At 35.9% G+C, this 27587-nt stretch overlaps 1 protein-coding gene across 21 annotated transcripts in view; it reads left to right on the forward strand.

Moving 5' to 3' along the window:
- The window catches only part of NRXN1 (neurexin 1), a gene marked incomplete at its 5' end in the record, with an annotated part of 720955 nt that overhangs the window by 279273 nt on the left and 414095 nt on the right, over positions 1–27587 (forward strand). For all 21 annotated transcript variants that reach the window (XM_082305200.1, XM_082305203.1, XM_082305199.1 and 18 more), the window contains 2 exons: positions 16162–16600; positions 25870–26253. In XM_082305200.1, the coding sequence (XP_082161326.1) occupies positions 16162–16600; positions 25870–26253 (823 nt within the window). The remainder of the gene's footprint in view (positions 1–16161; positions 16601–25869; positions 26254–27587) is intronic.

Below are 27587 nucleotides of genomic sequence, written 5' to 3' on the forward strand. Positions count from 1 at the left end.
TAGTCTTTTTAAGATCATTTAATACAAAACTGTAGGAAGTATTTGGACTATGTCCCTGGCATCTCTTCCACATTAACTAGTAATACATCATATTAGTGACAGCTATTTGGTGGTGTGTTACACTAACAGATAACAACAGAAAGTTCTGTGAGAACATATTACTGTAATGCACCATCAGAGTCCAAAATTGTTTGGTAAAATTGGCCAATATGAACACCTAGATGTCAAATTCCAGGTCCTTACAACCTTTGCTTACAAGACATACTCATTTACCCCATGTAGTATGATACTTCAGTTTCTGTAAAAACTCCAGGAGTTAGCTGATCTGTTCTGTGATTTTTCCAGTTAAGACTCTGCTTTTAGGGACATACACAAACCTCACTGAGTTGATCAGAAAACTTTTCATTACTGTAAAATAGCACTGAATTGTGCTAGTTGTAAACTTTGCATTTAAGTTCATACCAAAGTTGTCTGTTTGAAGGATGCTCTTGTCCATGTATGGAGTATGAAACAATCAGATTTGCCCAGACTTTATAGCCTGTTTTTATATCAGTAGTTGAAAAATTTTTCATATAACCATTATGATAAAATTTTTACCAGTTTTATTTGGGCGATCTTTGAAAACCTATAAACCAGCATATACTTTGTCCCTGAAGAATTAAGGAATGTATTCAAGTGAATCCTTTATTCTGAATATATTGATTACTATTATGAAAACAAACAAAAATCTTCCAAGATGGGAGATGGCTCACAGGAGTAAAATTACTTGTGTGTTTGTGTGCACGTCACTTAACAATTAGTGTTGTAGTACTATCCTACCTTTTTCTGGATCCAATCTGATCCAGAGCAACTGAATCTGTTAAAAGCAGCTGAAATCTGCATTTTCATTTGTTCAGTAGAAAACAGATAGATTAACTATAATTATGATTATTGCTATAGATGAGTTGTTCTAGCAGCTGTAATTTCTTTCTTGTCTCAGGATTTTAATAGTGAAAGTAAATGGATTTGTTTTTCTGCTTGATGTTTTGGGAGGAATGTAATACCAGTGGTTACTTGCAGGATTGTATTTTAAAGCTGAATGTGCACGCATCCCTGTATGTAATTTTTAGTTTTAAACAAAAGTGAAAATGAAGAATTTGAGGGGTATTTGTCTCCCTCCCTGCAAAAAAACTACGAAGAAAATTAAACAGTACTTATTATATTTCTTTCAGAAAGTCATATGTTCTAATATTAGACTTTAAGGATATAACATTGAATAAGAATATTTATTTAGGAAATGGCATTCTACAATTCTTTTTTAATTTAGACAGGTTTTAAGGCAAGAATGATAACATCCAGTTACTTAAAATACAGTGTTTGTTCTATAAAACTAATACAGTTGTATAAGAAAAAAAACAAAAACAAAAAAGCCCCAAACTGTTCTCTTTCCAAGACTGATTCCAGGGAATTTCATATGCTTAAGAGCTACTGAGGACTGAGATGCTTCTTTGCCATCTAGATGGTGCATATTTTCTAAGTTTTGACTGGACAACTTGAAAGGAATAATGAGACAAGAATTACTTCTGTACTTTTCAGATAGTAATGATTAAATACATGCTTTAAAACATTTTAACAAAGATGACTTGTAGAAATATAAAAATCTTTTTGTCCCTATTGAGCCAATCCTAGCATCATCCAATTGTCAGACTAAAAATACAGCTATTCTTTGACTTTTTCACAATTGTTTCAATATGTTTAGGTGAAGGTTAGATTGATATTTTCCCCAATTTGTCATAAAAAATGTTTAGTATACTTCGTTTAGTATGTAATATTTAGTATAACATATTGGGAAACTATCAAAATGGATGTTAAAAAAACCCAGTTGCTAAGTCAATTATATAAATATCTTAGTGTTCTAGTATGCTCAAATGGGCATATTTTTTCATTCAGAAGTCCATAGTCAGTTTTTCAGGTATTTGCAGCTCTAGAAATGTATCCAGTTTAAAAAAAAAAAAAAAAAAAAAAATGCTGATGTTGATATCAGCCGAGACCTCTTTTTATTGGTTGTAAGAATTGTAGCCTGTACAAAGCTGGTTTTTTAGTTACATGTACAGGTTGGATATCTTCAAAGTTGCAAATAATAAGGTTATGCCTATGAAGAGTGGAAAGAGCTATAAAGGAAATTGAAAATTCAGTGAGGTGACTTCTGTGGGGAAAAGCCGAAGTATTTTGGGTCACCTGTGAACATGCAAACAAAAGATTAGCACATCTGACATCTTAAAGGTTTGTAGAAATACTTCTGTTGTATCTGTGTTCGGGGGTTCCATTCTTATCGGTTTCAAGAATTGAAATGCTAATATACTGAAACTTGTAAGAAAACTTCTGAGCAGTCTTATTTCAACTAAAAAACCATAGCGGAGATTAGTAGGAGCACATTTTTGGTCTCTTTTCCCTGACCCCCCAAAAAAAGAGACTTGGTACATTAAGATGTTTTGTAAAATTTGTCCCAGTTTAGTGGTAGTAACCTATGATGTAATTCCTGATGTCATTTATGCAGTTGAAAGTGTTTTGCAATCTCTTATTCAGGTATGAAGTAAACAGCAAATTTAAGCTAAGTAAAGGTTAAGAACAGGTACTCCAAGTTTAAATAAATCCCATTAATCAGTATGCCGTCCTGTCTTTTCTTATAAGCTTAGAGGAAGTTGTTAGGAAGCATAAAAGTAAAGTTTGTCATTCCTGTGAGACATATTTAGAAATAGGTTGACTTACAGCAAAAATCATACCATGAAACCACTGTATCTGTTGAGTCAATGATTATCAAGATCCAGGGTGGCTAAGAATTTTAGTTTCCAAGCTTGTCTTTTGAAAGTGTATTGCCATACTCAGCTAGGGGGCTGTGCTGAAAGGTCAAAGACGGAGGAATGTGAAAAATATTCTTCAGCAGGTAACTGGTTATACCTTTTGCTTTTTCTCAGGTCAGCCATGTTATTTGTGTCAAAATAACTTCAGGAGGAAAAGAAGACATTTTTAAATTTTCAATGTAGGACCCTTGTCATCTTAATTTGTACTGATTTGTTTTGAAATATTCTTTCACTGTTTGAAAGAAAGCTTAAAGTTTGAATCAAAAATTAAACGATTCACTGTAAAGAAAGGGAACAGCTTTTCAAACAATTTTCTTATAGTTCAATTTAGAAACAAATTTAATCTGATTAATCCAGAACTTATTTTAAATTTTAATTTTTTTTTCCTGAGAATTAAAAAAAGTATGTAGTATTGTTGTGTACATCCTTCCAGTCATTAGTTCTTCTTATATAAACCTGGCTGGATTCTAGTTAGAGAGAGATATTTTCAAAACAATACTTGCACTTTGGGTCAAGGTCTTGTACCGATGTTTGTGCATACTGAACATCCACATGTACTCTTTGAACACTATCCCCATTTTTTTGCTTGAGGACTAAATCTCTCACTTTTACATACAGGTAACAGCCCTGAAAGGTTCTAAAAACAGTGGCACAAAAAACCAGAGCTCATGTTTTGAAAATTCTCCTTTTCTTTTTAAGCTGAAGCTTTCAGGAGATGCTGGGGAGGGTCAGGGCAGGGGGGCTGGGGGGGGTGCGTGTGTGTGTGTGTGTGTGTGTGTGTGTGTGTGTGTGTTCATATTTTGTAAATCAGCCATTTCACTCATTTATCAGTGGTGGACATCCACCTGGTAACACAGAAAGAACCCTTTACAGAAAGGAAGTGAATATAAATGGAAATAGAATTAGCAGGTCAGGTTTTACAAGAGCAAATTATTAATGTTACAGTTCCTGAAAGTGGTGTGCACCTCCTGTTAGCCTCATGGTAAGTTTCATCTTCATAAACCACCTGTTTGAAAGCAAAACCGTTCCAAAGACAAGCCTGGATTATGCCTTGGGTCTGACACTAGTCCAAGCAGGTAGGGTGTGCCCTTTTGTTTTCTGGTGACGTCACATCAGTACACACAGTAGGATTTAGTCTCGTGCCCTGATATTATTTATTGGTATATATTAAGACTAATACCTTATATAGCTATTTTTTTCACAGTATCATTTTGTGATTACTAAATATTGTCTTCAAATGTGCCTTTTAGTCAGAATCAGACTATTCTGAATTCATTTTCTGCAGAAAAGCAAATGCTTTTTTTCTGTGTGGGCTACAGTAATCATGAGGCCCATACCACATTGAGTTTTACCTTTGTATCTGTTATCTTCTAATGAATTAAAGTTTTTATTAGACACCATCAACTGCTTAATACTTAATTCTGAAACAGTCTTTATATAGTAGGCTTTCTCACAGTCTTTAACCAGAAAATAGTGGCTGCAGTGGGGCTAAGGCCCCACTACAGAGAGCAGAATCTTGAAAAAAATTTTGGCAAACTTTTCCAAAGAAAATGCGTGCTACAACTATTTGTGTATTCTTGTGTTGTTTTTTTTTTTTTGAATGGAGTTGTACTGAGATGAACACAAGCAATAGTTAGTGGTATAGATGTGGCTGCCTAAATTCTTTCTTTACATTTCATGTATAGCCTTTATGATTTTTTACTTATGCATAATTCAGTACATGTCCTGTATGTAATCCCAATAAAGTATTTTAGTGAAAATGGTCAGAAAATCATTTTTGCCTGACACTTTTGCCTGAGGAAAAGCCTATTTCCCCCCCACTTTTCTGAAGTGGTATTTCAAAACATTTCAAAATGTGCTTGATATAAAAGGTAACTTCAAGTTGAAGTGTTTATTTGAAATTAAAAAACAAACAAACAAACAAAACCACAAAATATTTAAAGCTGAAAACAAATGTCAGAACATTGCTGAGACATTCAATTGATGTACGCAATGACATGGGGAAGTGAGAAATGCTTAATTGCACTGTCTACCCTTTACTAAGAATTAGCCCTCTTCATAACTGTTTTCCAAATAAACACTGAGAGGTATGTTTATTGTGACAGACACACTTATGTGAGCAAAAACATTTTAGGAAACCTATATTTGCAGAACAGTACACTTTTAAAAGTTTGCATATGTATTAGATTACGATAACCAGTAATAGCTTGTGTAAAGGTACTTGGAGGTTCATTTTAATATGGCAAGCTGCTCTTCTTGAATGTTATTAGACAAAGTTTGTTGTAGTATTATATGTTTTTTACTGATTATCTGTCAAAAGAATTGATTTTGCTTGAGGCTGAGGACACCTTACTGAGTACAGAACCAAAAGGGGATTTTGTTATCTGACATTACTTTAGTACTAAGCTGACACCAAAGACTCAGGCTTGGAGGTCATCCAGCAGAATCAGACCCTTTAAACAGCATACTTAAGTATGCATGCTCTGCTTCATTCTTGCACTACAATGAGATGCAACATCTTGAAAACCAAGTAATACACCCTTGTTCCTTGTCATTATAATGATGGTAATTAATTTGGATTAGTTCAGCAAGTTTGTTTTGGAGGACAGCTTTAACCTCTGTAAAATTTATTAACATAAAGATGGCCAATAGGTAGGCTGTAGTTAAAGATGCCTTAAATGTAAGAGATGCCTTAGAAATATCCCATGCATTAAATTAATCCTTTTCTTGAAAATTTATAAGTTGCTTTTAGCCATACACATTGTGCACTACACAGATCAGTCTTTGAGGTCAAAGAGCCCTTCTTTTCTTCTTACTTCTCTGTGCAAGTACTGTTTTTTATCTGTCATTTCAGGAAACATAGATTGTTTAGAAAAGGAATGTGAGCACAGAAAGGAGTGCAAAGGAACACACTGACCAGCAGCCTCAAGGTGCACCTCTCTGTCTCATTGAAAAATGACAAAGGAAAAGCTGCCTCTGAAAAAAACATGTGGGCAGCTTGATACCATGTTCCTTGCGTTGGAATTATAGTAATAACTTTGCATGCAAAAATACTACAGAAAACATAGCTTCCAATTGTCACAGTTATCTGAGAAGGCAAAGATTGTTTTCAGAAAGAGTTACTGAAGTTGCAGTATTGGAAAGCAAAAAAGATACGTTAAAAAGATTATAAGGGTTCATAAGAAATTGCAGATGAATATAGGGAATAATTTTCCTGGATGTCTTCCAGGAATGTGTCAGTCACTCCACAAGTGAAAGGAAAGTTAGCAGTGTAGTTGGTGGGTGGGAATTTGATCTTTTTTTTTTTTTTTTTTTTTTTTTAAAAAAAACTATTTACCTATCATGATAGGGCAGAATTTAGCCAACAACTGCATAAACTGTCACTATATTAATGTCACAAACTGAAATCAGAGATCTGCTAACCTAGCTGGGTACTGTGCTAGCTCCCAGAATGAGAGAAGCAAAGTTTCTATAGCTCGTCAACAAATAGCCAACTTCACTAAACAGATAATCAGCTAATGGAGCTGAAAGGGAAGGATGCTATCTACGTGGAGGCCGGCCATAAGTTCATACAATAGCCATGGCATTTCAGCCAAGGATTGGAGGGCTATTTTCCCCTCAGTGGAACAGAAGGTTCTTTCAAACCAGGAATCAGGAAATGGAGCAGATGAGTCCAAAACAGAAAGCAGCCAGAAACACCCACAGCCAAGAGCTAGCTATTCAGCTAGATGCAAGAGTAACCTACACAAGTGAGAGAGAAGGAGAAGAAAAAGCCAGTTGGGTATTTATTGTTCAGGAGAAGTAATAAGGTTAAGAGCCATAAGCTGGCAGCTAGTAATATACTAATGGGAGAGGCTGAAGGAAGGAAAGCTAGTGAGGGGTGGAATAAACCCCCCTCATTTCATTAAAGGGTATGCAGAATTGATGTTCTGCATTTAACTGGAGGCTACAGTTATTTTTATATATATGTTTTCAAATGTGTTTAATATGGAAAAAAAGATTTGTTCAAATATTTGTAGACATTAAGGGTTACATATATTGGTAATTGATTTTTTTAGCAAGTTTTTGTTAATTTGTCTTTAGATCGCTGACCTCCAAAACTTGGATTCTGTGTTGGGTCCATTTTAGCTTTTCTCTTTAATTTGAAGTTCATTCTTTTGCTCTTTTTCTGACCACCTCCATTTATTTCCCCTACAACTCCTACCCTGGGTAGCTCAGTTTTTAAGTACATCTGCCACATTACTTTCAGATGCACTTGAGTTGAGATGTTCCTTAGAACATTCATTTTTACATTTACATTATTTTTGCCTTTTCCTGCAATTTGTGACTTTATTTTCTGACCTTTAATTTAAAGCTTTAAATGGTAAAGATTGGAAAAATCTAGCATACAATGAATGTTATGCTAAAGAAATAAGGCTTGAACCCTACTATGGTAATTACTGTGTTCTGCTTTACAGTGCCTCTTTCTTGCAGTCCCTAGAGAGCTCTTGTGCTTGATCTTGGGCAGGAATGGTTAATGGGGAAAGAGAAAAAATAGCATGTTTCTGACTTTTCTGCAGAATAGTCTTTAGTAACTCTTGCTGCACTGTGAAAGAAAGGGGAGGAAATAGCTGAAATCCAGCACAACTGAGTCTCCTGTAGCCCTTTTTTTTCCCAAACAGACATTGGAGGTAGCATATCATTTGTTTTCTTCCTTAGACTTTATGTAATGTATTAATGCAAAGCTGCTTTTACCTCAAATAATACATTTTGTTTTCCTTTTGGTGATTCTTGTTTCTCTTGGTTTTGTTTTGTGACTTATGTCTTGGTAAAGGCTTTATTCCTACTTGGGAGCCAATTGAGCTTCTGTGGAACCAACTTAGGATTCCCAAGTTCTGCAATTTAAATGTTGCCAAGAGATTTCTATGAGTCTTTTCCATGGGAAGTTAAAAAAAAAAAAAGGGGGGTGGGGGGAGCAGAAAACTTGACCTGTTTCTTAAAAACAGGAAGCATAGCAACCACAGTTAGAAACATTTAGCAGTCTGGCAGCTGACAGCAGGACATACAAAGAATAACAAAATAGTCTATTGAAGAGGTGAAAAAAGATCTTCAAAAGACTTGTGTCCACAGCAGGGTGAAAAACATAACAATCCCATTATCAAGGTTGTGAGAAAAAAATGTTGATTTTTTTTTTTTTTGCCTGACTTCTGCTAATATAACATGTTAAATGATACGCCAGTAACCTAGAACATAAAAAGGCATTCTCTGGCATCCTCTTTAGATGTCTCTATTCAGGCAGTCAAAGTGGGAAAGAAAAGAAACAAACAAACAGTTCTGAGATCAGCATTCGAAACTCCAGCAGAAGAGACTAGTTTGCCTAGAAAGTCAGCTATCACAACTGTATTAATTCTGCAAATAGGTGACTGATGCATGAAACTGAGATGACTTTCCCAGGACTGCACAGTGAATCTAAAGAAAAGCAAGTAAAAAGTTTCTCAAAACAGTGCCTCATAACATTCACAATATACCTGTTACTTTGATTCTGTTAGTACTGGATCAGTTTCTACAACTGTATGTAACCATTACCAACTTTTTTATTGCCTTGGAGTAATTAAGGTATCTTCCCTGTACCAGATTGTGAGCTATTTGTTGTTCCATTTTTTTTGCAGTCTTTTAACATCATTGCGGGGTAGGACAGTGATGGTTATTAGATAGTCTACAGTGGACCTTCAGATACGCTATTGAGTTCATAGCAGAATTCCATATAATTATGCTAATTGTTTACCTTTTTTTGGTACCCATTTGCCTTCCTAGAATTTGCAGGGATATGATAATAAGCAATTTAAATAGAGCATATATTTGTGTGCATTAAGTATGTCTTTTTCTGGTGAACAGTTTTATAAATGTCTGATGTGCAATATATCCTGTAATACTAAGAAAGATGAGAGCAGAAAATGTTCGTGTTGCTTAGTTACAGAAACAATAAACATCACAAATTTATTGTCTCTAGTTAGCCATTCAGTGCGGCATTAAAGCACTAGTCGAGTGTATTCTCATGGCATAGTATATTGCATTTTTATGTTTACCATGAGACATGTATTGTTCAAGCCCAGATTTATTGAGTGTAGCTTTTGACCAGATTGGGTACAAATTTATTTTTCTGTTTGAATGGCGAGGGTGCTCTGTACTCTGTGGTTGCATACTAGAAAGTTAGAATATCATATTCTTTTTGTCATAGTGGCTGCCATCTTCCTTAAAAAGAAAATGAGAGGTGGGTGACAGCCTATAGGAAATGTGTGTGTAAATATGACTGACTTTGGACGAAGCTCCACTAGACCTAATGCTGGTAATGCAAACTTCAGTCTTCGTTCAAGTTTCTACCCTGTGAGGAAATGGTGTATCCATTTTACAGAGAAGCAAGGAGAAGTTTCCTCTGAGGCATTCAGATGCAGGTTAAACCCAAGTTCCTGGATTACTGGTCATGGCTTCTCATAGCAAGAATTATTCTAATGATTCTTTTCTTTCTACCTCATAGGACAAAGTAGTCTGTGGAGACTGTCTGATATTTTAAAATATACTTGTTATATCTAAAGCTATAAACAGTAGAACAAAAGATCATGCTATACGAACAATATGTTAGCCTTGAAAAAGTACGTTTCATATTTTTCAAAAGCCACTACCCTGAGAGGGGGCAGGCCTAATATAGCCATTTTACATTTCCAATCATAAATATTCTTTTTTTTTTTTTTTTTTTTTTTTCCCCTCTCCTATTAGATAACTTAAGCAATTCTCAGTGCTCCTTTGGACAATCAGTATCCTTCATGTGTGTTTCTTTCCTCTTCTGTCACTATGGAAGGACCAAGTCCAATGTTAGTAGAGTGCATGGAGAGTTGAGTGTGCTCTGTTTCCACTCCATGGTTTTGGATGCTCAGAGTGGACAGGAAGAAGAGGCAGGAGAATGTGAAACTCCCAGATATATATTCCATGGAATTCGTGGCACTGTAGTTGATTAGACATGTGTCTTTTTTCTAGCTCTATTAAGTCAAGCGTATTTTGAGCTGAAACTTGCAGAGCAGTTTCCCAGACTATTAATTGATCTAAAATAATGCAGCAAAATGCACATGCTATTGTTTTCTCCGGGTGTTTATGTATCTATACTGTGGAACCCTGTCCTGTTGTCCTGAGGCTAACCTCCCACTCAGTAGGACACTATAGACATTCAATTTTTGTTTTGGTGCTCAGAACAAACCCCTTTCTAAATACTCCACAATGCCACCATCACACATAGATATCCACCCCAAGAAAATTAAGACCATTTCATTTGAGGATGAATAAATTGCTTCCTTGGAGCTTTCATTATACCTGCTAATCTCTTCCCTGTGTTCAGAAAACAAAGCCGGTTTATAAAGTTGAGTAATCCTAGAGGCTTGAGTAGCTGTTGTCATTCATATTGTGTGCTTTCACATTGTGTTCAGAAATACACCCCATTGCAAACATTTGAAGTGGGGCTCCTTAAGTTTTGTGTAAATAGTCTGTAGTTTATTGTGTTCTTTGATATATTCATTTTGGAGCTTGGAAATGAATTGAGGCATATTATCACAATGACAAGTCTCCTGTGAGAAGCTGACATTCATGGATTAGTTCAAAACCATTCAGCAAATACCAAAAAAATACATGATAACTCTCAATGGTCGGTTTTGCATTTGAATTTCTGGGGAATGTGGTGCTGTATGTACCAGGTAGTTCTCAATGAGCACGGAAATTCTAGTGGCTGTTAAACTAGACTGATAAAATTGCCTCAGGCTTCACTTACTGTAAGTCCCATTGCTACAGTTTCTGACATCAGTAAGTTATCTCTCACTGACTTCACCATGCAGCATAAAATTGTAGGTTAGCAGCACCTATCTGAGACATTTTGGATAATACCAGTCTCCATTTTAGAGAATTAACGGCCATTGTTTGCACTAGGTGATCCAGGTTTCATGAAAATATGAAAATGCTGCTTTATTGTAACATAAGGATTTGTGTGATTCATTTTTTTTAACAGATTTAGAGGCTGGATTCATCTATTCATTCAAATTGCATTTAGAAAAGTATTTTTTCCTCACCTCCCTATTAAGTAAACAGACAAGCTCTTCAGAGCAAGATCATAATGTCGGTGCTCTGAACTCCTGGTTTCTCTTTGATTCTCAAGGAAACCTAGTGCTGCAATGTGATTAGCTCCTTAAGGATCATGTTTTGTTTTAATAATATAAAGTAATTTGACAGAAATGCTTCATAGTAATTTAAAGGCTTTTAATCACAGTGATTGAAAGGCTGTTGCTAGCAGAGATGGTCACTATTCTGAAATATTTAAGAGCAGTGCCATTTTTTCACTCATAGTATTTGATGTACAAATGTGGTGGCTTGACCCTGGCTGGACGCCAGGTGCCCACCAAAGCTGCTTTATCACTCCGCCTCCTCAACTGGACAGGGGAGAGAAAATATAACAGAAGGCTCGTGGGTCAAGATAAGGGTAGGGAGAGATCACTCACCAAGTACACCCAGGTCCTTGGTGTCAGCAGAGTTGTTCCTCTCACATATTCTCAATCCTCTCTCTGGCTGCAATTGCACAGGGTTTCTTCCCCCCGCTCCCTTCTTAAATATGTTATCCCAGAGGCGCTGCCAACCATCTCTGGGCTCAGCCTTGGCCAGCGTCAAGTCCATCTTGGAGCTGTCTGGCATTGGCTCTATCAGACACAGGGGAAGCTTCTAGCAGTTTCTCACAGAAGCCACCCCTGTAGCCCCCCCACTGCCAAAACCTTGCCACACAAACCCAATACAACAAAACACAAAAAGAAATCTTTAATGTGGAAAGGGCTGCAGTTTGAATTGAAAATGGTGTTGAAATCTGGATTCTTTCACATCTTTCAAGGTTTTAAATTTCATGGGGATAGGGTCAGTAGAAAGAACTGATAGGGTTTTGTTGATATTAATATTTTTATTATATTGACTTTTTAATTTGATATTTGAACTGTTGTATATTTAGGATGCATCTTATATCAACAGTAAATTCCTTGCCTTCTCCTTCACCTTTTCTCAAACTCATTCATACATTTATACATTCCCAATTTATTAATATATTTTCATTGCCTGCTCTACTACGTTTTTTTTGTTGAAGGCACCTGCCATGATGACTTGCAAGATCTGTAGTGAATTTAATACATTTCTAGAGTTCACTGCATACTAGGGCCCTGGCTTGCAATAAATTATATACATGATATATCTTTGGGAAGCATGAATTAATTTTGCTTGTGCTCCAAGATGACCACAGACCATGTTAAAGAGAGTGCTGAGCTTAAGTTAATATTTGCTGTCTCTTAGCCGGACTTATTTGTTAAGACTCAGCACTGTGATATTATAAGTCACCTGGCATGTGATTGGCCTGGATGGTAGCAAAGGGAGCTCATATCTTGATTGTAAAATGATGTGTAGGCCTGCCCTTTCTCTCCTGGAAAACAAATTTGTTCCTTGCTTTGGATAGCTCTGTTGCAAGTTATGTGGGGAATTGCTAACTGCTCCTTTTTTCTTGGGAGTTTAGGTGACCTTTTGCAGTTTCCAAGAATTGAGGCAATTAGATATTTCAAAGATTGAGGTCTTGAACCTTACTTAATATTAAGAGGAAAGAATACAGTGAACGGAAGACAAATTCAAGGTGCTCTTAATAGCACAATATAATTCCCCGAGGGCTGGAAATTTCATGTGCAGGAAAATTATATTGTTGTTGCTCAGATATGGGAGTGAGTGAGAGAGCAAGCAACCTATTACCAGCACCAGCCCAATAGATGTGCTAGGAAAGCACATAGCACTGCAAGGATACTGACTGGTAGGTTGTGTAGGAGTAAAGGTGAATGTGACTCAAATATTTCTCTATTGCAAATTACCTGCACTTGACTAATTGTGGATCTGTGTCTCTCTTTGAGGGACAATGTATTGAGTTAACATTAAAGAACAATATGTAGGGTGTTTTAGATGGAAATAACAGTGGATAACATAAGCTCTATTAAAAGCCTGTTTGTCGTTATGTACCCAAAAGAAAAAAAAAATTTAAAAAGCAGAATCTTCAGAAAATGAATGAGTAAATTTACAAATTGAATTTATTTGTACCCTAGAGGCTATAGATTCTGAAGCATATACCTCCATGAGTTATAAAGCAGATATTAGTCTCGGAATTGTTCCTTACTGTTCAGTTCTTTTCCTGAAATTTAATATCTACTTTTTGTGAACATACTGCTTTTCTCCCTTTTGCTGTGCTTCACTGATGGCTGAGTACATCTTTCACGGACAGGGAGATGGGGAGAGGGGTAAGAATCTCAGCATAACACCAGGAAATGGGATTCCAAACACCAGCTGCACTCAGTTAATAGTTTACAGTTCTTTTCAGTTATGGTTTTCAGTTATCGTTCATATATTCCTGTTTTAATACTAATTATCCATGATAATTCAGTTCCAAATTTTCAATTTAGTAAGATTAAAAGAATATAAACATCCTAAAACTTAGAACATAAACACTCTAAAACATAGATGTAGGCTTATTCTGTTTCCACAAATGAATGTAATAAGATGTAATAATTCACATCTCAGTAACTATGAAGTTTTAGCTGTGTAATATGGAAGTAAGAAATTGTCATATGCAATATTTAGGGATTCTAAGAATGTTTTAATATTGGTGGCATAAAATTCCCAATATTTGCCACTCTTACTAAAGTGCTCTAGCAATTTTTTCCCTCATATGTTACATATTAAGCTACTTAAAGAGCTGGTGATGAGTTATTGAGAAAATTATTGCCACTACTCCTGTTTGCACTTTGTCCGTCAGGTCCTTGAACTATATTTATTAAAAATTATTTTTAATAGTTTGAGTTGCCAAATGACTTCAAAGCCTATAGAGCCATTTTAGACATCAAGGAAAGCTTAGCTCTCCTTTTGTCTGCTCAGTTTTTCTAACGTAGCTATTAACTGCTAATTTTATTATTCAATCAACCAGCTTCCACTAATATCAGACAATTTGAATTTGTCCATAAACAAGAAATTATCTTTGTACATTTATTTGTATTGTCCTGGTAGCTACCTTTGTTCAGTAGGCAATTAAAGAATATTTTCTCCTCATGTTCTTTGTCGCCTTAATTACTTTCATTGTCAACAGCATGATTTAATTCTAATGAGAGCCCATTTGTTCCTTCTTTTAACGATATCCTGTAGTCTCTGTTTAATGCTTTTCAGTCTATTCTAGAAAGGTCGCCCCCTGTAACTCCTTCAAATGAGGTGGAAGCTATCCAAAATCCCTCTTGTGATGGAAAGTGGCCAATGTTTCATGAGACCAGATATCTCTAAGTAATATTGCCTGTCAGGCTTCTGACTTCTTGCTGCATTCTTCTGCCTTTTGGCTTGCTTCACTCTAGAGACAGAAAGTCACCCCAATGGGAGATCACTTGCATGTGCTTTATTCTCCAGTATTCTTCTAAATTCCTTTGTATAATCTGCTCTCTCTGAGGTGTTACAGAGGTATTTCATAAATGCAAACGTGGTTCCTTATTCTCTAAGATTACAAGTTAGTCCAATTCTAGTCACTTCTGATGTCTTCACTTAAAGAATGCAATACATGTTATCTGCCTCTCTGTGGCAGAGTATCTTTTCTGCTGTCAGGAATCCCCAGTGAGGATTATTTGTTGTCTTTGGAGACACAGCTCCAGCAGGAACAGCAGTATTTGTACTGAATCCTGAAATAAAAAGGAGAAATAAGCTTTTTATTAGCTCTTAGGACACATTTTTAATGTAGTGGAATAATTCTGCCATGGGTTATGATGAAATTTACTGGGTAGATAATGATATAATTTGAAAGAACACAATTCTTACAGGAAAAAAATGTCAATCTATCAATCATCTCTTTAGTGTTCTGTTATCTTTAAACACCATTTTTCAATAGCAACTATCACTTGTGGGGTATGCCATCTTGGATTGTGTGTATGCTAGTGTTTTGATTTCTAACAGTAGCACAGTTCTGCAGTGCATCCCCCATCTCTTCCACTTACTCTGTATCAGTTCCGTTTGCATAGTGGGTTTCATCTGTGTTCGAACAAGGCTTCAGAGAAAATTAATCCAGAAGCTCTACCCTAAATATTTATCAAACACTTTCCACTCTCTAATAAGGGTATAAGGTCTAAACCAGTGATTGGTCCCCTGAACAGCTTCAGACTACGTTGTATAGTTGGAACACTGGATCAGGGGCCAGACATGATCTAGTCCTGAACGGTATAGAATCTGTAAATGAAGAAGCCTCAGCACAAAGTGCTTTTATCTGCTGAGCTGTTGCTTTTGTTCTAAATTGCTTTCTAATGTAGGCTTAACCTTAGAAACAGGGAAGAAGGTTTTACCTTCTGTCACCATGCATTCATGTTGAGCCCTTCAGTAGTATTTTAGCTTGAGTATACCATTTATTGAATAATTAAAAATATTGACAAAATACTTGTGTACACCTTTGCTATTGGGGAGTTTCATTTAAGCAGTCCTTGTATCCCGAACAACACAGAAATAGCAGCAGTTTCAGAATATACTAATAAAGACCAGGACCCTGGGAAACGGTTATATCATGACAGGCTTCTCTGGGCAGAGTAAATATGTGATTTGAAGCAAGAATGTTTGCTGTGGAGGTCAATTGGATTTAAAACTAATATTGTCTTTCATTTTTATCAGAAAAGTCTTCAGTCAGGGAAAATACGTAAGTGGTTTTATTTTTTGTCCAATTGAACTGGCTCAAAGATTGTCCTGTTTTTATCTATTTTGATCTGTATGATACTAGTTTCCCTGTTTTATAGCTTCATGAATACCACGGATGCTACTATTCCTCAGCCCCAAGGACAAACTGAAAAGATGTTAAATTATAAAGTATCTGACCTTGGTACATTTTCTGTACATGAACAGAAGAGTTAAGACAGTGACAAAGGATTTAGAGGAAGAAGGAATCTAATACTTCTGTAACGTAGCAGAATGGCTGTGCAAAGAGGGCTTTTAAGCAATCAAGGCCACACAAGCTAATTTGTGACTGATAGTATAAATTACGTGCAGATTCTTTCAGATTGTTTGAATTAACTCTAGGGATATTTTTAGAGCAACTTTGTTTGGTTTAATGAAAACTATTATTAAATCATTAGTCAATGAAAATAGTTATTTAATTTTGTGTATGTAAATTATCATATTCATATACCATTATTATTATCCTTTAAATAATATGCCTATTCAGGATTATGTCTGTTTGGTTAAAATGGTCAAGTTCCTCTTAGTGACTTCTCTGCTTTGCTTGCAGGTTGTATACAAAAATAACGATGTCAGGTTGGAGTTATCTCGACTTGCCAAGCAAGGAGATCCTAAAATGAAGATTCATGGGGTTGTAGCATTTAAATGTGAGAATGTTGCAACCTTAGATCCAATCACATTTGAAACACCAGAGTCTTTCATCTCTTTGCCAAAGTGGAATGCCAAGAAAACAGGCTCAATATCATTTGACTTTCGTACAACTGAGCCAAATGGCCTGATTCTTTTCAGTCATGGGAAACCAAGGCACCAAAAAGATGCCAAACACCCACAGATGGTGAAGGTTGACTTTTTTGCCATTGAGATGCTTGATGGCCACCTCTACCTGCTGTTAGACATGGGATCAGGTACTATAAAAATAAAAGCCTTGCAGAAGAAGGTGAATGATGGTGAATGGTACCATGTGGATTTTCAACGGGATGGACGGTCAGGTAAGCTTCTTTTTTTTAATATTCAGTGTGGTTTTTCATGTTGTATCTGAGAGAATACTGGGTATATATTATGTTGCCACCATTAGACTTGTGCATCATCTGAAAAATAAGGGAAATATAAGAAGTCATTACTGTCAGGTACCAGAATAGAATGATTTGCAGAGTAAAATATCTTATGTTAACATTTATTGGGTAATCAGGTACTTAATCTTGCAAGTAAGTGTGCTGTGTACTTCAAAACCAAACAGTAATCTCCCTCTGGTTGCTTACACCAAATAGCTGAAGTGGCAAGTTTCAAGAATAAAAACAAAGCAAAAAAGAAGTACTGAAAGTAACCTCCAACATACGGAATAGTTGGCCCACAGGAACAGTACAGACCTTCCAATCATGTCAGCAGATCTCAGCATAATTAAATGATATGCTAATGAATGGCTAACAACACATATCAGCAGAAATGGAAATACGTGACTTGTATCCTGTCAGTATAATTTCTATTCTGTAGTAGTTTACTCGACAAATGATCTCACTGAAAAGGGTAAAACTAAAGAATTTATAAGCTCTTCCTAATGCTACTGAAATCTATTACAGCATAAAATGCATTTAACTAGTGAAACTGTCCTTGTGTTTCAGCCGCATCTGATCTTGAGTATATGTCTTGACTTCGGCAAATAATCAATGTCCATTAATTGAAAGACAAATCTATTCCATGGTATCTTTCCTGTAGTTCATGCCAGGATTTGGGGGTGGGAGGAATGTACTGAGTCTGTAATTCAGTCCATCAAAGAATTTCCCGATTAATATCAGTATCCAATCTGAAGTTTACGTACACTCTGAAATTGAGAGTTGAAGAATGTAAACTGTTCCTCTTTTGGATTTTGTGGGGTTTTCCCCACTTTCTTCCTTCTGGTGACTCCTTTTCCATGACTTGCATTTATAATTTCTTTCTGAAACTTCACCCCAAAAAACTTGTTGGTTTATGACTTACTTTCTTACTACCCGCAAATCAGATTTCAGATCAAGCAAATCTTAGGTGCAGGTTTAAATTGAAGATTTCAGTCAAATCCATGCTGAAAGTGAGACCAAATTCAATTGATTAGTCCACCCTAGGATTATGAAAAATAATGATTTGATTACTGGCCTGTGTGTCTTCAAATAATATAACTGCTGGATATTCAATCACAATTGAGGATTTTGCAAAGTTGTGTGTTGTTGTTTGGAATTTTTGGTTTTTGTTTGTTTGTTTGTTTGTTTTTTTAACCTCAAGAAATGTAAATTCTTCGCAGTTATATTATTTATACTACAATCTTTGTTTCAGGCTTCCTTCTTAAGTGCTGTTTCAGTGATTCATATGAGGCAGTAAATCCTGTAATAATCATGCCTGTGGGACTCCACTGAAAGCAAAGTTTATTCTTACATCCAAAGTCAACACAACTATAAAGAAAGGAAATAAATGCATAGCAATTGTTTACATTTGAAGATACGTTCTGCACTTTCATTGCTTCACAAAAACTGTAGCTCACAAGTGACATTAAGAGAGTTTAGGGCATACTTTATTTAATTCTTTAAGACTGTTGATGGACATCAGCAAATATGTAGACGAATTTTAGGAAGTAATACACACCTGGCGATCAGGACTGCATATTATTTTTAAGTAGAATTATAAATAGTCAAATATATATATGTAAAAGAAATATTAATCCAGCTGATGAATCGCCTATGATCAAGATAGGTGAACTTTATTTACCCTGTCACTCTTGAAAAAACTGACCATAGTACTTATTTACCCTAAACCATTGAACTATTACCAGGAATAGTTAATAAATATGTAGGCATATGGATTGACAAACTGAATTTTTAGCTGAAATCTGAACCAAATGTCAAAGGTTTTCTGTGATTTTAATATATACAATAATACTTTACAGTAGGAGAAGTACCAGTAACAGCGGCAATGCTGTTATTTTTCTTAATGTGAATATTGGCTGAGTAGTATCTTAAACTGTCAGATTTAACCAAGTAAAATGACTGCCTAACAATTAAAATAAACAATGAACTGTATGTTCCTAATTTCTTCTAATTGGAACAGGAAGTACCAATGAGTTATGTTTGGATTATTTCTTCATGACTTAAGCATGTTGGTGTATTATGCTTTTTTCTATGAGTAATAAAATCCACTTTACTGTTCCAGGAAGCTTTTTCATTTACTTTCTCTAGCCAAAACCACGCATACTGGAAATCATATGAATATGATTGCTTTTCACTTGCTTACCTTCAGAATTTTTGTATAAGTGAATGAATATACCTTGTTTAATTAAATTTGGCTTTTCTGAGACTTCCTTGTTGCTACTTCCCAACCTATCAAGTATAAAGGAAGAGATTCTCCTGTTAATGAATAAGTAGCTTGAATAACCTGTATTTGGTTGTGTTTTTTTTGTTTTTTTTTTTTTTTTTTTTTTTTTTAAGTGAAGTTTGGTGTCTTGCAACCTTTAACTCCTAGCCTTCAAATCCAATGCAGAGTGGTTCCCTCAGATAATAGAAAGCTGTGACATTTCTCAAGGAGTTTTGCTAATTTCCTTGACTTTCCTATTAGCTGGAGCAGCAAGCACTCAATTTATTTTTCATTCTTTGCTCTCTTCCGGACTCTCAGTCACAGGGAGTATCCATTCTAAATTACTGACTTTGCCGTTGCCCATCTGGGACTGCGGTGGGGGAGATGTAAGGAACGAGAGCACATTTTAAAATTGTACTTATCCAGGCCCTATTCACTAGTAATTCTGCTGATCCCCTCAGATTTGGGAGATACAAGGAAGACAGAAGGGATAATGGCCTTTAATTTCCTTTTGCTGAAGGAACTTTTGACCTATTATTCTTGTAGAAGTTTTTCACCGTAGCATCCCATCCTGCTGCCTGTGAGACCTACTCCGAGTGCTTCCTTACTTAAAAGGTAGATCTTTGGTGAGAAGGAACTCTTGAGACCCTATTTCCCAGTGTGAAGTAAAGAAAGATTTCATACGTTCTCCATTGGTCTATCTTTCTTGCTAGGTGTGCAGCAGAGGAAAAGGAATGCATGTTCTCCAGCAGCCTGTCTTTTTTGCTAAGTATACAGCAAAGGACACCAACCTGGTACTAACTGCTGTATCCTGTCATGTGAGCTGAGTTCCCTTCCAGTATTCATGGTTATTCTGAATTCCTGCGAAGGACAGTAGCTTCGTAGCTGCTTCACACGTGCCCTGTCTTGGCCATGGACAGTATGCTGTGGTCACAGTCCTCATTGCAGCTATAATATTATGCTTTAGCACACAAGATGTGAAGTATATTTAGAATACCTTGCTCTGATTTTTCACCATTCCTTAATAAGCAAATGTGTTTCACATGCACAAAAAGCAACTACATAGGCCACATAAGGTAAGCATAGAGATTAGAATTAGCTGTAGTACAATCTTCATACTTAACCAGTCAGAATTGAGACAAGATTTAGAAATACGTCTTAGTTTCTTACACACAGGCTTATGAAAAAGTAAATTGCTGAGATAATGAATATGACTGGAGAGGCTTATTAGCTCATACCTAAGGGAAATGTTTGTCTGTTCTGCTCTTAACAGTACTGCCAGCTCTGCAGTAAAAGACTTCGGGGGGGGGGGGGGGGGGGGAACAACCCCAAACTAAAAATACCGACAACCATGAAGCAGCTGTAAATGTCTTTGCTCACAGTATTTCTTGTAACACAGTAGAGTTAGGTTTGATAACTGTTTTCTGAGACTTAAGTATTGTTTAAAATTTTTTTAAACTGTTTACCGTATTTAAGAATAGCCTTGCGAGCGTGTTTTGACTAAACTACCATTTATCCTTTGGAAATCATCATTAGACAGTGAAATCGGAGAGGAAACTTACTCTTCTTGTCAACCTCCAATTGTGTATGGCAGTGTAAAACAGAATATATCAGAACGTATTCATAGGTAGGTAGCATCTAAGGGCTAAGAAGTCACTGAAATTTTGAGCTAAAGTTAGAGTTTCAGCTTAAATACCAGAAATTATCTCTAGAGTATGTAATTAGAGCTTAACTGTAATCAGTATCTCACTGTAGGTAGTGCTTTGTCAATATCAATTACATTAATTGTTGTTGCAGGTTCTTTTTTTACATATACACTTTTATATACTCCTTCCCCCATCTTTCCAACCTTTTAAGAACTGCCAGATTTACATGTTCCTATTTCAACAAATGTTAATAGTTTGCATAGTTGAGATATTCAGTTTATCTTGCATGTTAGGGAAAGTTCTTCCAATGATCCTCGTAGTGTTTTTCATTTATTCATGAGCTCACAGAAAAATTGAGATGGGATGACCTTGAGAGGTTCTCTATTTTACCCCTCCAGTGAAAGTAGTGATAGTGCACTTGCATCAGTCTTAACAGATATTTGTTGAGTTACCTCCAGCAGTGGACACTGTACAACCTCCCCATGTAATCACTCATAAAGTGAATATTTCTGTATGAAAAGCAAGCCCTTTTGTCTGTAATTTTGCATCTTTCTCAGAGTTCAAGGTAAACCTTACCAATGCTCAGTAAAGTGGTACGATAGGCTTCGCTATACCTCCTGATATATTTCCCACTTTGCTCATATATATGTTATTGTTGACCTACATTGTTGACTCTTCCTTTTGAAGAACTGCCTACTAATCAGTTATCCTTTAAGTCAATAATTCTTGTAAAAAAATCATAATTTCATTAGTTCTTCTCAGACTGTTCCTCCAATACATAAAGATGTTTCTGAATGTTTAAATTATATTTTGCTCTCAGGTGAAATGCTGTAGAATCAAAGCACCCATAGGGCATTATAGGACCCTTAAATTTATGTCCAGTTTCTGGAGATAAGAAATGCCACCTGTTTTTATAGCCTGAAGTTAGATCATGAATTTCCAGACTAAATAAATTGCCCCACACCTTCTTGCCTTTCAGTCTTCCCCTTTTTCTTCTTTCAGGTTGGACAAACCAAAGCCATCAGCTTTTTCCCATTTCTTTCTCTTTCTGGTAGAAATACAGGCAATATTTCCTACTTTGAGTATTAAAAAACTTTGCAAGGAAGCTGCTTGTTTCCTGGCAGACATTATTGCCTCAGTGTTGCTCTTTTCAAAGGAATAGTATAACTACGGATCTGGTTATGCGTGCTTTTATGCTAGGTACTATGCAAAGATATAACTGAAAGGATGGTTCTTACTACAAAGATTTTACAATTTAAGGTTATTGTTTTCTCTTTATGTTGAGAGGCCAATGCTCTTCTGAATCTGCTGCCTCCTCATCATATTCTGTTGTCTTTTAGGTTATTTTGTAAAACAAGATATGTCCCATTCTTTTCCCTCTTATCCAACTTGACAATTCTGGTGTGAGAAGGGTTGATGTTACATTATCTTTACAGGGCAAATTATTAACCTTTTCCTGTGCGGGCCACATAAGACATTTGTATGATCCATTAGCTTCCCTTCTTCCTGCTTCTTTGGAAAGTGATGTCTTTTCACATTCATAAGTAGAAACATCCAAATGTATTGGAGCATGCTAGTGATTTGACAGAAAATTCCTTTCAATCTGCCTATAATTCCTAGAGAAAGCAGGATTGAAATCCAGCAAAGGGGGTGTGCATTACTGTCCCCAGATTCTGTGGTAGCATCTACCATTGTCATGAGGTCCAACCTGAGGTGGTTTCAGTAGAATATGAAAACTCTCCCTTAAGAAAGATGACAGGCTTAAAAAAAACAACCAAACAAACAAAACAACAAAAAAACCCAGCTAGATGAAACAGCACACTCTACCTCTGTGTCACAGCTCTGGATGCACTGTGAATCCAAAGGTGTTTATAGACGCATTATTTATTTTCTGTAGGCCCATGTTGTATGAACTTGAGTTTTGCATTTTATTTCAAAAAAAACCCTTTTTTTTTTTTTTAATGTATTTTGGAAGTCTTCTTTCATTCCCCTTATTTTTCTTGGATTTTTGTCACCTCCATTTACAAAGCAATTAGTGAGTAAAGTTTACATTACCTATCAGAGATACATAAAAGGTAATTTGGATACGAACAGCAGCGATGGTTGTTTGGCTGCCTGGACATGCTGTTAGAAGTTCAGCTGGAAACTAGGATAACTTGGTAACCGATAGCATGAAAATCTTGGTACCCAGGCATGGGTTTTCTGCTATTAGCTAGACTAAAGCCTATTTGTATTATAGCCATAGTTCTTGTTCTAGACAGTGTGTTGCATGATATTTTGGTCAAGCTCCTACATAAGAGCTGAGCCAGAGTGAGTCATTAAGCTTTGAATCTTCTGCAGGTGCTATTTGACTTAGTGTAGCTCTCAACAAAAACGATTAAATAAAGCTAACTTAGTTGTTTGATTAAGGGTACACACAGTATGTAGGTCAGTTAAGTGTCACGGATATGTCCAGCAGTAAATTGGAGATAGTCCAGCTGGGTAATAGGGGTTCCATGGCCTTCCAAGGCATGAAAAAGATGCACAGAAGAGTTGTTGCCTGTCATATTTTTCTACCCGTAGTCATTAGATGCTATGATTAAACTAAGATCTCAGAGGGCTTCTCCCAAGGAGTATTTTATGTGGTATCATTTCTTGTGGAAAGGAAAGGTTCATTTCTTTAAGAAGCTGTTGACATCTATTCAAAATAATACTTAAGCTCTCTCCAGGGTAATCCTTCATGATACACAGAAGAAAATTTTCCTGCTTCAATCTATCACCTAACTATAATTCACAGTCACCGGAGTGTAGTGGTGATCTACAGTTCCCTTTCTCATTCGCTTTTCTCAGTCTTCTGTGCTTGCAAAACTTACATTTTGAACCACTATGTTAATGTCGCAACTACACTGGCTGAGATTTACCTGTCTTTTCCTGTGCATTGAAAGCCATCGAGACTTAGTTGATTTTTTTTTTTTTTTTTTTAAATAAAAATGGAGCCCTAGATGTCTTCTACCGTCATGGATAGCTTGAAAAACACAAGTGTCTTTGTCCAGCAGAAAACAGCACTGTGCAAATTCATGACCTTGAGGGTTGGAGGCTGCAGCTGAGTTAACTTGTGTCAGTGCAAATGCTGCCTGAACATAGGTTTAAAGCATTTGGTCCTAAATTAGCCTGTAAAGCAACAGGTGGGAGAAAGCAGCAATAGTAGTAAGAAATACTGTGAGTGCAAGTATGATTTATGTTTACAGACTCTTTAATTTTTCTTAAAGGAGAAATGATCTATTGCCTGTAAGCAGTCCTTCTTGATACCTAGGATACTCAGAAAAGTTAGTGATCTTGGTTTAACAGGTCATTCACAGGTGTCTTTGAGGCTGCTGATTAATAAAATTAAACCTCAAAATGTTTATGCTTGTATGCCTAAGGTCAAATCTGTAGCAATACAAATATTTAGAGTTAGCAAAATATAATAGTCTTATCAGTTTTAAACAGGTGGAGATTTGGAAGAAAAAGGATCTTGGTTCAACATGCCTCTTTTTTACAGTTAAGACTGGAAGTTCACTTTATGTGATTATTCAACTGACAGAGAAAACATTTCTGATAATGGATAAAAGGGAAAACTGACCACATCCTCAAACATCCTCAAACATGCTCATAAAGATGCATGCAAACCCTTTTTTTTTTTTTTTTTTAACGTTTTTAGATCTCTTCTGATAATAGGGAGACTGTTTATAGTAGTGGTAGTATCCAGCCCTTCTAAAATCCATATGTCTCAAGTCTCACAAGGGAATTGGATCTCCCGAGACCTCTACCCCAAAGACCGTTTACTAAAGGTCCAAATTGTTTAGATATTTATTCTGTCCATGTTCTTGAAGTTAACCTATTAAACCAACAAAAGAACAAAATGTGTAGTTCCCACAGGACTCCTCTTCATTGCTAAAAGAGAAGCCTAAATTTTAGGATGTATCCAAGAGAATGATGTTTTTCTGAGCTGCCTCTGTTTGCTTAAAACTCACATTTTAGTATTTATGCTATAAAAATTCTGCATTTATTATTCTCATGCACCACTCCCACCGCAGTGAAAGTATTTTAGATAATTAGTATTATATTCTGGATTCTGTGCCATGCTGACAGTGGAAATAGTGAATCATGTTAGTTTTATGTTTATATGTATGATAAATACATTGTGGTAAATGTGACAAGACACTGAAGAATCACCATTAATACACTTTCAATAGTGTGTCCAGAGGGTAACAGTGTTGCATAATGTGGCTGGTGCATTATAATAATCTAGTGACCTATATAATGTTTTGATTTATATTTTCCTTGCTTTTGCACCCATATAGAATGGTAAGGAGTCACTTCTGTGAAGATCTACATGAAGATTCTTTTTTCAAGTGATTTTACTTAGTAAATAAAACTAAATTTGGTTGACATAACTATGTTCTGTGACTCCATGTACTAAATTTGGTTTTCTGCCTATTCAAATTGTAAGAATTGGATACCTCATTACTTTTTAAAAGTACAACAAAGAGGATCTTTACAGTTGATTACAGTTTCCTTGTTCAGACACTTTGTAGAAACAGAACTTTATTTTAGGCTTAATTTTCTTTGCTTACTTTTTAAACTTAAATGGAAAAGATACTTTTGATTTCCTGAGATTCTATATACATCCTCTCTCCCTCTCTTTTGTAACATGCACACATTTTGAGGTAAGTGTCAGAGGCATTGATTTTCCCTCTAGGAGCACATCACTATCTTCTTAATGATTGCCTGTCTGGCAGCTGATGAGAGTATTTTCCTTCTGCACTTAACGAAAAAATCTTATCCAAAGCCCACTGAAAGTGGTGAGAGTCTTTTAAAATACTGTGTCTTTGGATCCAAACCAAAGACACAGATTTGCCTCCCAGGTTGCAACCTATCAATGCAACCTCAGCCTTAATGCTTTGAAGCACATATGAGGTAGTGAAGAGGGGTTTTTTTGTTGCACAAGCAGGATATTTCTGAAAATAACCGAAATGCATTCCCCCTACCCCTACAAGATTGGTAAGGTGATTTTGACTTTTTTTTTATATTGTGACTATGCAGTATTGTGCATATATGTTTTTACATTGTTTACTTCCTGACAATATTTTACTATATTGTAATTAAAATAATGAAGTGTATTTATTATTGTATAGCTGTACAAATAGAATACCTATGTTTTGTTTATAGATATTCGCCAGGAGCTAATGTGGCATGTAGATTAATGAGTAAAACAGCAGTACCAAAATCTTTTCAATGTCTTGCAAATCATGCATTTTGTTGTCTTTTCTTTTCAGGGACCATATCTGTGAACACATTACGTACACCATATACTGCGCCAGGGGAAAGTGAAATCCTTGACTTGGATGATGACTTGTATCTTGGAGGCTTACCGGAAAATAAAGCAGGCCTCGTCTTCCCAACAGAAGTGTGGACAGCACTTCTCAATTATGGATACGTGGGCTGCATTAGAGATTTATTTATTGATGGTCAAAGCAAAGATATTCGACAGATGGCTGAAATTCAAAGTACAGCTGGAGTAAAACCCTCATGCTCAAGAGAAACTGCAAAACCTTGCCTTAGCAACCCCTGTAAAAACAATGGTGTATGCAGGGATGGGTGGAACAGATATGTTTGTGATTGCTCTGGCACAGGGTACCTTGGCAGATCATGCGGAAGAGGTAGGTTCCATGAGATGGCTGCATTTCTACTTTACAGAATCCTGCACAATGATTAAAAATGGTAAAATATCATTAACTCTTCTGAGGCAGAAAAAACACCTTTGATTTCATTTGATGTGAGATGGATCCCTGCTCTAGACTGAAAGTAGTAACTCTAGAGGAAAGATCATAGGGGATTTTCTAAGATGCAAGAAGTATTAGTTGACTATGACAGAGAGTCAGTACTGCTAAATGTCTCTTGGAAAATGTCTCCTTTTGTGTCTCATCATACATTGCTGAGTTCTGAAAAGCTTTGTGAAAGTAATTTCAATTATTATTGCATTACTAAATGGTCACATTCCAGTTCCAAACTTAGGTCTTGTTCTCTGCCTATTTATGTTAATACCACTGTGTAATTAAATTTACTTTTGAATTCCACAGTATCACTTAAATCCATGGCCAGAACTTCAGCCATGAGTCAAAGCAAAATCAGTGTAGGAATCTATATTTCTTATTTTCTTCTTACTTAACTTTTTTTTTAAAGATTGTAGTACCCAAGGAAACAGTTTTTACTTATCTAAAATCACTGAGTATCCCTCTTGCCTAGAAAAGGTAAGTGTATAGTTGACAAACCCTATTTATTTAATTGAAAAGGTGGATAGTGGCACGGAAGACAGATGTTGATGTTAGTTTATAGGAAGAAAACTCTGTAATTTTCAATAAACTGCAGTACGCTAATAAAAGATTTTAATGCAAGTAGGAAAACAATAAAAAAGCTTAGTTAATATTCTAGGTGTTTATTTTTATTCTTATTGGAATAGGAAATGCTTCAATGAGAGAAGTTGTATTTTTTCATCTCACAATTGACACAGTACAGTTTCTCTTCAAACCGAAATCTAAACCTAAAGTTTATTTACTCAGAACATAAGTTCTTTCGGTCTAGTTTGATTCATTTTTCTAGTTAGTAAGATGAAACAAAAATGTATTCTTTAAAAATAAAAACCGGAGGAATGTTTAAGTTATATATAAATAGACGTGCATTTATGTAGAATTAATACCATCATATTATTAGCATTTGCAAGTAGATTCTCAATTTCTTCTGTTTTTTTTCTGTCTTGTTTTTCGAATATATATGCCGTTGGCTTATGGCCAGTTATTATGAGATCTCCAGATGGTTCTGTTACTGGTGGAGTGAAGCTGGCAGAGGGCATAACCGAGCTGTCTGATGCATTACAAAAGCCTTCAGTTAAACGTGTCTGGTGTACCACCCTGTGGCAAAATTCTGCTATTACATATGGCAGAAGTAAAAATAGGATTTGCATTTTTTCAACTTGAGAGCTAGGAAACATGTGCGT

Source organism: Platalea leucorodia (assembly GCF_965183815.1).
Source record: "Platalea leucorodia genome assembly, chromosome: 3".
NCBI lineage: Eukaryota > Metazoa > Chordata > Aves > Pelecaniformes > Threskiornithidae > Platalea > Platalea leucorodia.